The 10,566-nt window shown below is 46.0% G+C and overlaps 1 protein-coding gene across 1 annotated transcript in view; it reads left to right on the top strand.

The window, feature by feature from the left end:
• LOC118416424 (protein O-linked-mannose beta-1,2-N-acetylglucosaminyltransferase 1-like) overlaps positions 1-10,566 on the top strand; it is a gene marked incomplete at its 3' end in the record, with an annotated part of 20,703 nt that overhangs the window by 5,044 nt on the left and 5,093 nt on the right. The window contains exons 8-18 of the mRNA XM_035821522.1: positions 136-228; positions 463-589; positions 1,477-1,549; positions 4,320-4,545; positions 5,496-5,551; positions 5,955-6,005; positions 6,141-6,225; positions 6,862-6,988; positions 7,469-7,532; positions 8,416-8,520; positions 10,141-10,239. Coding sequence (XP_035677415.1) covers positions 136-228; positions 463-589; positions 1,477-1,549; positions 4,320-4,545; positions 5,496-5,551; positions 5,955-6,005; positions 6,141-6,225; positions 6,862-6,988; positions 7,469-7,532; positions 8,416-8,520; positions 10,141-10,239 — 1,106 coding nt within the window. The remainder of the gene's footprint in view (positions 1-135; positions 229-462; positions 590-1,476; positions 1,550-4,319; positions 4,546-5,495; positions 5,552-5,954; positions 6,006-6,140; positions 6,226-6,861; positions 6,989-7,468; positions 7,533-8,415; positions 8,521-10,140; positions 10,240-10,566) is intronic.

Here is a 10,566-nt window from a genome sequence, read left to right as displayed (position 1 = left end):
TACCGTTTGTGTGTGTGTTTGTGTGTGTGTGTGTGCGTGTGTGTGTGTGAGTGTGTGAGTGAAAAGTTCCTCTTAGTGACTGTTGATTATTTTGTAAACTTATTTTTAAATTAATGCAGAACATTGCTTCCTGTGATTCACAGATGACGCTGAGCTGATCAAGTTTCTGCAGAACAGAAAGGAAGGCCAGCTGGTTCTGGTGGCTTCCTACGATGACGCTGCCTACAAGTAAGTAAACAAACAAACAAACAAACAAACAAACAAGTAAGCAAGCATGCAAGCCTTCATGTTCAGTAAGATCTTCTTGTGTTATGCCACGGGGTTGTTGGGTATGCAATACATACGAAACATTGGTTTAACTTATGCCCTGGTCCCAATATACTTTAAGGACATGTATGAGGTAGTATTTTCAATCATGTTTGTGATATTGAAGTACCAACACTGTTGTTCCTGTTGTTCCAGGCTGACTGAAGAGTCGCGGGAGCTGCTCTCAGCGCTGGGCAGTCAGCACATCGCTGGTCTGAAGTTCCGGGACAGCTGGGCCTTCCTGGGCTACAAGGGCAGCCATGGGCCGGCTCCTAAGGAGGAGGTAAGCTCACCTGTAACTGTACCTGTCAGACAGGTGTTCACTCACCTGTACCTGTACCTGTCAGACAGGTGTTCACTCACCTGTACCTGTACCTGTCAGACAGGTGGTTACTCACCTGTAACTGTACCTGACAGGTGGTTACTCACCTGTAACTGTACCTGACAGCTGGGCATTTCTGGGCTACAAGGGCATCCATGGGCCGGCTCCTAAGGAGGAGGTAAGCTCACCTGTACCTGTACCTGTCAGACAGGTGGTTACTCACCTGTAACTGTCAGACAGGTGTTAACTCACCTGTACCTGTCAGACAGGTGGTTCACTCACCTGTAACTGTACCTGACAGACAGGTGGTCACTCACCTGTAACTGTACCTGACAGGTGGTTAACTCACCTGTAACTGTACCTGACAGACAGGTGTTAACTCACCTGTAACTGTACCTGACAGACAGGTGGTCACTCACCTGTACCTGTTCCTGTCAGACAGGTGTGTACTCACCTGTAACTTTACCTGTCAGACAGGTGTTCACTCACCTGTAACTGTACCTGACAGACAGGTGGTTACTCACCTGTACCTGTTCCTGTCAGACAGGTGTTCACTCACCTGTAACTGTACCTGACAGGTGGTTACTCACCTGTAACTGTACCTGTCAGGTGGTTACTCACCTGTAACTGTACCTGACAGGTGGTTCACTCACCTGGCTACAAGGGCAGCCACAGGCCGGCTCCTAAGGAGGTGGGTTCACATCTTGTCATGCTTCTCCGAACTTTGGGGTAGAAGGAGAGGGTCTGGCTTCCCCCTTTACCTACACACAGTGTCACCCTTACTACCACATACAGGCTAAGGAATTACCCTCACTACCTTACCCTGAACCTTTGTCACACCTGTCCAGGTACATCACCATGTGGACAGGCAGGACGAGTGGCCACAACAAGCTGAGATCCGCGGCTGTGCGCCTCTGCCAAGTAAGGAGTTCTAACAACCTCCAGGTGTTCACATATAACAACCCCAGGTGTTCACATATAACAACGTGCAGGTGTTCACATATAACAACGTGCAGGTGTTCACATATAGGGGCTGTACACATATACATATGGCAGGGATAAGGTACTCTAACTCCTGACAAGGGTAGCATAGACTCGACTCACTCTTCAAGCTGAGAGTCTTAACTAGCACATGTAAAATAGATACTACTACTGCCACTATAGGGGCCGTGCGCCTCTGCCTAGTGAAGAGGTCTTATATATGGTAGGGTATTAACGGTAACCATAAGCCACTGCAGTACTGTTCTGTTCTGTGGTCTTGACAGGAAGCAAATATTTGGGTCTCACGAAAAAAGGGTTCAAGGGTCAATCTTCTGCCCATGCCGGACATGAACAAGTGCCTGATAGTTAGGCTACATTAGGTGTCCATGGCAGACAAGTGACAAGTGCCTGATAATCATAAAACTGTAGAGCTTTTTCTGCTGGTTGCACAGCCAAGGTTTAACTTATAAATCTTATTCAGTCTTCCATCAAATCTGTAGATAATCATACTTATAATTAGTCTTGCACGCAAGATACAGATAATCCTTAGATACAGGACCTGGTGTGTTTTGGTTTATTTATGTGAGAATGATGTGGGTCTCAGTAGAATCTGCACTTGCCTTGAAAATTGATTACAAACCCGCAAGTAAGGGATCCAGACAGTTATAACATACAATTTTGGATTTGAATTATCCACATATTTTAAAGCTGTCATGTGCAATTCATACATTTAGCAAAAAAAAGCAGGACATAATTTTTAGATTAAGAATAAAAAAAACACATTCCAAGGTTTTGTGGCAGACCAGAGGTGGAGGTTTTTAAACTGGTGCATGCTGGGAGGGCTTATGTTAGAGTTGTCCTGTACCTCCTGATTTGTTATATGATTGTTCAAAACACTTAATGAAAATGAATCAAACTTTTATTGCTAGAATGAAATTATCTTATTCTTATCCATGCTGAAATTATAAAATTGTCTATAAATCATTCTGTAGTTTGTTAAGGATGAATTTCAAAGATGATGTTTTATACGTAATTTTAAATTTTATGCCTACATCGACCTTTGTCAGGTTTGGTGTCCACTATTTAGTTTTGTATAGAAGATACTAGAATAAAGTATTATTATAGTGTACTCTTATTTTGTGAATGTCTTTTTTTCCGCTTTTTCTCCATTTACTTACATGCTAGAGAATGACTGCATTATGCATTATTATGCATACCTGTAGTTTGTACATTTAAAAACATACCATTTTTGTACCCCATATACATCTTAAGAACGTGTTGGAAAGAATTTGGATTTAGACAGTTTTAAAAGCAAGCCAAAGTCACATTGCAGAAAGTGTGGAAAAGCCAGTATTATAACACTGTGACGTACCGGGAAACTGGGGCATCGTGTCAAGGTAAAGCTAACAGCTGCAGGGAACATTCAAGACAGAACAAGTTCAGGATCAAGTTTCCCCATCCAAATTGACTTCACCACTAATGTTGTTGACAAGATTTTTTAGACTTGGAAAAAACTTCATTGAGACAAACTACAGAATGATTACTAATAGACAATTTTACTGTCGTGGATGGTTAAGAAGAAAATTTCCAACTTTGATTATGCTACACTAAATGTTTTCATAGGATAACAGCTGCCTAACCGACAACTCCCTGAGTAACCTGACTCCTCCCTGAGTAACCTGACTCCTCCCTGAGTAACCTGACTCCTCCCTGAGTAAACTGATACCTCCCTGAGTAACCTGACTCCTCCCTGAGTAACCTGACTCCTCTGAGTAACCTGACTCCTCCCTGAGTAACCTGACTCCTCCCTGAGTAACCTGACTCCTCCCTCAGTAACCTGACTCCTCCCTCAGTAACCTGACTCCTCCCTGAGTAACCTGACTCCTCCCTGAGTAACCTGACACCTACCTGAGTAACCTGACTCCTCTCTGAGTAAACTGACTCCTACATGAGTAACCTGACTCCTACATGAGTAACCCGACTCCTCCCTGAGTAACCTGACACCACCCTGAGTAACTTGACTCCTCTCTGAGTAACCTGACCCAGAGTAACCTGACCCAGAGTAACCTGAAACCCCCTGAGTAACCTGACTCCTCTCTGAGTAACCTGACTCCTACATGAGTAACCCAACTCCTCCCTGAGTAACCTGCCTCCTCCCTGAGTAACTTGACTCCCCCCTGAGTAACCTGACTCCCCCTGAGTAACCTGACTCCTCACTGAGTAAACTGACACCTCCCTAAGTAACCTGACTCCTCCCTGAACAACCTGACTCCTACATGAGTAGCCTGACTCCTCCCTGAGAAACCTGACTCGTCCCTGAACAACCTGACTCCCCCTGAGTAACCTGACTCCTCCCTGAGTAACCTGACTCCTCCCTGAGTAACCTGACTCCCCCTGAGTACCCTGACACCTCCCTTAGTAACCTGACTCCCCTGTAGTAACCTGACTCCCCCTGAGTACCCTGAGGCCTGACACCTCCCTGAGTAACCTGACTCCCCTTTAGTAACCTGACTCCCCTTGAGTAACCTGACTCCTCACTGAGTAACCTGACTCTTCCCTTTGTAACTTGATCCCCTTGAGTGCCCACTGACTATTTATGCGACTCTTCCATCATTAGCAAGGATATCCTTGATAATGAGTTGGGTAGAAGAGGGTACAATCTTCTGTCTGGTGGTGCCAGATTTGTATGGGCCGGTTCTGTGTTTTGTAGCAGGAGCTGCAGTTCCGGAAGAGCAGCCAGGGGGAGCAGGAGCTGCAGTTCCGGAGCAGCAGCCAGGGGGAGCAGGAGCTGCAGTTCCAGAACAGCAGCCAGGGGGCGCCCCTGAGGACTCCTGTGCCACCTACACCCCCCACTGTGATGCAGGAGCTCCCGTCTACCTGTTCGCTGGGGACAAGACCAAGAACCACTGGCCGGAGATATGCATAAACGGACAATAGTATGTGTTTTAAGTAAGCTTAATACTGACAATAGTACGTTTGATTGTTTAAAGCTTAGTACGGACAATAGTACGTGTTTAAAGTAAGCTTAGTAAGAACAATAATACGTGTCTAAGCTTAGTATGGACAATAGTACGTATCTTAGCTTAGTGCCACTAGGGTGATATATCTGTCAACGGACAAAAGTATGGTCTAAGCTTAGTATGGACAATAATACGTGTCTAATTTAGTATGGACAATAGTATGTGTCTAAGCTTAGTACGGACAATAGTACGTGTCTAATTTAGTATGGACAATAGTATGTGTTTAAGTTTAGTACGGACAATAGTACGTTTCTTAGCTTATTACCACTGGCCGGAGATGTCTGTCAATGGACAATGTGTTATCTTTGTTTCTTTTCAAAATGAGGAAATCAAACTAGTTGTCAAGCCAAAGACGGAAGCTTGATTGATGGCGTCAGAATGGCATCCACCTTTCTTCCTTGACGCTTTAATGTTATTTTTGATTAGTCTCATTTTGGCACTTTCCTTGTAAACTTGGGCCTTAACAACTGTATGGCCAGCAGAGATACGCTATATATGCCATCGTGTTCTGTTACTGTTTCAGCTGTCTGACCTCAACATTTGTGTGTCAATGAATATTTGTCAGTTGCTGAACTCCGACCCCATGAAATTTAGCTTTGTGGTCGCATCTTGCCCTATGGCCATCGCTGTTAGATCCTTATCAAATCATGCTGAACTTTGTCTCCCCGGGTTTGACCCTGCAGTGCAATCAGGGGAAGCTGGGCTGGGTTAGAGGTCAGGGTTCAGAGGTTAGGGGTCAGTGGTAATGTGTAACTGCTTCTGTCTCCTGCAGTGTGATCTGGTTAGGGAAGCTGGGCTGGGTTCAGAGGTTAGGGTTCAGAGGTTAGGGTTCAGAGGTAATGTGTAACTGCTTCTGTCTCCTGCAGTGTGATCCGCGGAGGGAAGATCGGCTGGCGAGGGCTGAATGTGGTCGTCATCGACGGTGAGTCCCCTGAAACCTCTGTCTGCCATATTTCCTACACAGCTCTCGCATTTTCAGTGCCTCAAGTCTATATTGGACCTTAACGCAAATGCTTATGCAACGTAATGGTTTGCAATAGTTTGCATAGACAATGTAATGGTTTGCAATAGTTTGCGTAGACAATGTAATGGTTTGCAGTAGTTTGTGTAGACAGCGTAATGGTTTGCAATAGTTTGTGTAGACAGCGTAATGGTTTGCAATAGTTTGCGTAGACAGCGTAATGGTTCACAACGGTAGATGTCAAACCGAATAGTGAGTGATTGTGAGTGATACAAGGGGCCGCAGCCTTATACACGGGGCCGCCAGCTGATACATGGGGCCGCCAGCTGTCACGTCACCTTGTAAATATCTCCTCTCTCTGCAGGTCGGACATTTCAGGTCACACAGGCAAAAAACTTTGACACCTACGAAAAAGGTGAGCAGTGCTTCTCGTTTCTCTCTTTTTTATTTGTTAAAGATGAAAACTGAAAAGTTTCGGCTGGTGACTTTTAGTTTTAGTTTTTATTTTCAATTAAAGTTTCATTTCTAACCCCGCTGTCTGCTGTTTTAGGGAGTTCTGAACTGGAGGACCTTATATGGAAAATGGACGAGACCAGCCTGATGCTGATAGCGACTTACGACGAGGCGTCGCGCAGGTGACTTTTGTTTTTTTTGTTGCAGTTTACAATAATCCTGCTGATCTGCTTGTTTCTGTAGCAAATAACAATGACACGCACTCGCCACACATGTGAAGGTGTAACCTGACACACACGCACCACACATACAGGTGTAAAATGACACACACTCGCCACACATGTACAGGTGTAACCTGACACACACTCGCCACACATGTACAGGTGTAACCTGACACACACTCGCCACACATGTACAGGTGTAACCTTACACACACTCGCCACACATGTACAGGTGTAACCTGACACACACTCGCCACACATGTACAGGTGTAACCTGACACACACTCCCCACACATGTACAGGTGTAACCTGACACACACTCGCCACACATGTACAGGTGTAACCTGACACACACTCGCCACACATGTACAGGTGTAACCTTACACGCACTCGCCACACATGTACAGGTGTAACCTGACACACACTCGCCACACATGTACAGGTGTAACCTGACACACACTCGCCATACATGTACAGGTGTAACCTGACACACACTCGCCACACATGTACAGGTGTAACCTGACACACATTCGCTCCATGGTGGTAATCTGACACTTGCTATGTGTTTATAAGCTGATGTTTCTTCTCCCGTTCCAGTTTGTCGTCGTACGCTCGAAGCCTCCTCACCGACCTGGGGAGTTCAAAGGTCAAGAACCTGGGGTTTCGAGACAGCTGGGTCTTCATCGGGCAGAAGGGCATTGTGGGAGTTTCCCCACACGAGAAGGTAGATATCGTGTTTCACAAGTTGTCAAGGAAACCAAACTGTTGATCCCCTCCTTCGTCAAGTTAGATTTGGGACTGGAAATTTCTTCCAGGGTTTACTGAATATGTGGTGCAAATAAAGGAAAGAGAAGATGGGAGAAGTGCACTGCAGTCAGTACCCGTATCCCTGAAGGTGCGTGGAGAAGTCATGTTTACCAAACAACCGGATATGATTTTGGAAATGGTCTGACAGTTCAGGTGGCATCTGCTCCTTTCGTCAGTGACACTGAGCAGTTCTGTTCAAGAGCAGGTTTTATACCCTGACTTATCAATATGCTAAGGAGTTAAGACATAATTTTTGATATTTGATATATTTTATTAGAGAGTTGATCTTATTTCTGTTTCATTTGAAATCAAATTATCCAGTTGCTTGTCTGGTACTTGGCGTATCATATTACCTGGGTGTGTGACCTTGCCTGACGTAAGTGGTGTTCTGTTTCAGCACGAGAAGGGAGGCGGCCAGTTTGGGGGAGCCGTGGAGATCAAGGCGTGTCTGGCGGGGAAACGTGAGTCACTCACTCTTACTCACACTCACACACACTCACTCATTCTTACTCACACTCACACTCACTCACTCTTACTCACACTCACACACACTCACTCATTCTTACTCACACTCACACTCACTCACTCTTACTCACACTCACACACACTCACTCACTCTTACTCACACTCACACTCACTCACTCTTACACACACTCACTCACTCTTATACTCACACTCACACACACTCACTCACTCTTACTCACACTCACTCACTCTTACTCACACGCACACTCACTCTTACTCACACGCACTCACACACACTCACTCTTACTCACACTCACTCTTACTCACACACACACACACTCACGCTTACTCACACTCACACACACACTCTTACTCTCACTCACACACACTCACTCTTACTCACACACACACGCTTACTCACACTCACACACACACTCTTACTCACACTCACACACACTCACTCTTACTCACATGCACACACACTCTTACTCACACGCACACACACTCACTCTTACTCACACACACTCACACTCACTCACACTCACTCTTACTCACTCTCACTCAAGGCTGGTCTGGCGGGGAAACGTGAGTCAGGGTCATTCATCAGGGGACATGTTGTTGATATGGGAAGGGGGAGTGAATCATTGTGCATGGATAGACACATTATTTGGTTCATTGTTTAGCTTGGTCACACAGTTGGATTATCTTACTCAAGGAGTCTACAAGCTCATCATCACTGTTGATCACCATGTTTAGGGCTTGGCCAATCGTTGGAAGCCTCTGCCCAATTCAAAGTGACTGATTTTCAGTCAAAGTTGCCCTCCATTTCCGGCAACTTTGAAGTTCAACGATTTTGACATTCCGCTTGTTTCTCTGCAGTAACCGGTCAGAAGCAGGAGGGGGTCGACAGCAACGTCAACAGGCCCAGGAGAGAGTTCTGCGAGACGTACAACCAAGCTGGGGAGTACGGGGACTTCTGTTCAGGTAGGTACAACCAAGCTGGGGACTACGGGGACTTCTGTTCGGGTAGGTACAACCAAGCTGGGGACTTCTGCTCAGGTAGGTACAACCAAGCTGGGGACTTTTGTTCAGGTAGGTACAACCAATCTGGGACTTCTGTTCTGGTAGGTACAACCAAGCTGGGGACTTCTGTTCAGGTAGGTACAACCAAGCTGGGGCCTTCTGTTCAGGTAGGTACAACCAAGCTGGGGACTTCTGTTCAGGTAGGTACAACCAAGCTGGGGACTTCTGTTCAGGTAGGTACAACCAAGCTGGGGCCTTCTGTTCAGGTAGGTACAACCAAGCTGGGGCCTTCTGTTCAGGTAGGTACAACCAAGCTCGGGACTTCTGTTCAGGTAGGTACAACCAAGCTGGGGCCTTCTGTTCAGGTAGGTACAACCAAGCTGGGGACTTCTGTTCAAGCTGGGGACTTCTGTTCAGGTAGGTGTACAACCAAGCTGGGGACTTATGTTCAGGTAGGTACAACCAAGCTGGGGACTTCTGTTCAGGTAGGTACAACCAAGCTGGGGACTTCTGTTCAGGTAGATACAACCAAGCTGGTACTTCTGTTCAGGTAGGTACAACCAAGCTGGGGACTTCTGTTCAGGTAGGTACAACCAAGCTGGGGACTTTTGTTCAGGTAGTTACACCCAAGCTGGAGACCTCTGTTCCGGTAGGTACAACCAAGCTGGGGACTTCTGTTCCGGTAGGTACAACCAAGCTGGGGACTTCTGTTCCGGTAGGTACAACCAAGCTGGGGACTTCTGTTCCGGTAGGTACAACCAAGCTGGGGACTTCTGTTCAGGTAGGTACAACCAAGCTGGGGACTTCTGTTCCGGTAGGTACAACCAAGCTGGGGACTTCTGTTCCGGTAGGTACAACCAAGCTGGGGACTTCTGTTCCGGTAGGTACAACCAAGCTGGGGACTTCTGTTCCGGTAGGTACAACCAAGCTGGGGACTTCTGTTCAGGTAGGTACAACCAAGCTGGGGACTTCTGTTCAGGTAGGTACAACCAAGCTGGGGACTTCTGTTCATGTAGGTACAACCAAGCTGGGACTTCTGTTCAGGTAGGTACAACCAAGCTGGGGAGTACGGGGACTTCTGTTCAGGTAGGTACAACCAAGCTGGGGACTTGAACTGTTCAGGTAGGTACAACCAAGCTGGTACTTCTGTTCAGGTAGGTGTGAGTGTGTAAACAAGGTCTGCGTGATTCATATGTTTATCTTCTAGAAGGCCTCACATAAAATAAGCAGCCTGTAACCAACAGGAAATTAGGTTTCAGGGAAATATTTATAAAAACCTATATTTTTGCTGGTTAAAAACTAAAAATCTTAGACAAATCAGAGTTTTATCAAAAGTGTTGAGTCCTGACAGTAGAGGAAGTGTCCCATCCAGCACTCTCCAACTTCCTCTAGCTAAATGTGCATAATTTCTCATTCTTTCAACTTTAGGAAATGAGGAAAAGGAACAAGCAAGTTTAGCTAGCTCAGGGAAATCAGATGTGATGAAGGAAACGAGTGCCTGTTATTTAAGATGTTTTAGCATCTCTCCTCATGTCTTACTGAAGACAAGTTCTAACGTCTCTCCTCATGTCTTCCCTGCAGAGGAGAATCAGAAGGAGTCCTTGTTGCCGGCACCTTTAGGAGACCAGCTGGACCTGAGGGGACATGCCGTGTTCGCCACTCCGATTGTCGTTATCGCAAGTAAGCATCTCCTCATCTTGCCATGGTAACGGAAGCAAAATGGATAGAAATAGCATCTGGATAACCTGATTGTTTGTATTGCATACCCGGTTAACTGCCTCAAGGCATAAAACACTGGTCAGGTTTGTAACTGAAGAGTACAAGCTGCATATTTAGACAAATCTATTGGATCTGCTCATTCCAGGAAGGACCCCTACTCTCTTAGGTAACTGTGATAGGTACATCATATCTGGGCAGATATATTTGATCCACTCACACTAGTGGATGATCCCCTACTCTTTTCTACGTGTGGTGGGTTCTTTAACACACTCATGGTGTGGGTCTCGT

The sequence above is a fragment of the Branchiostoma floridae genome, chromosome 5 (assembly GCF_000003815.2).
Source record: "Branchiostoma floridae strain S238N-H82 chromosome 5, Bfl_VNyyK, whole genome shotgun sequence".
Classification (NCBI taxonomy): Eukaryota; Metazoa; Chordata; class Leptocardii; order Amphioxiformes; family Branchiostomatidae; genus Branchiostoma; species Branchiostoma floridae.
Note: the sequence above shows the minus strand (reverse complement) of the source record. Positions and strands in the feature narration are given on the sequence as shown.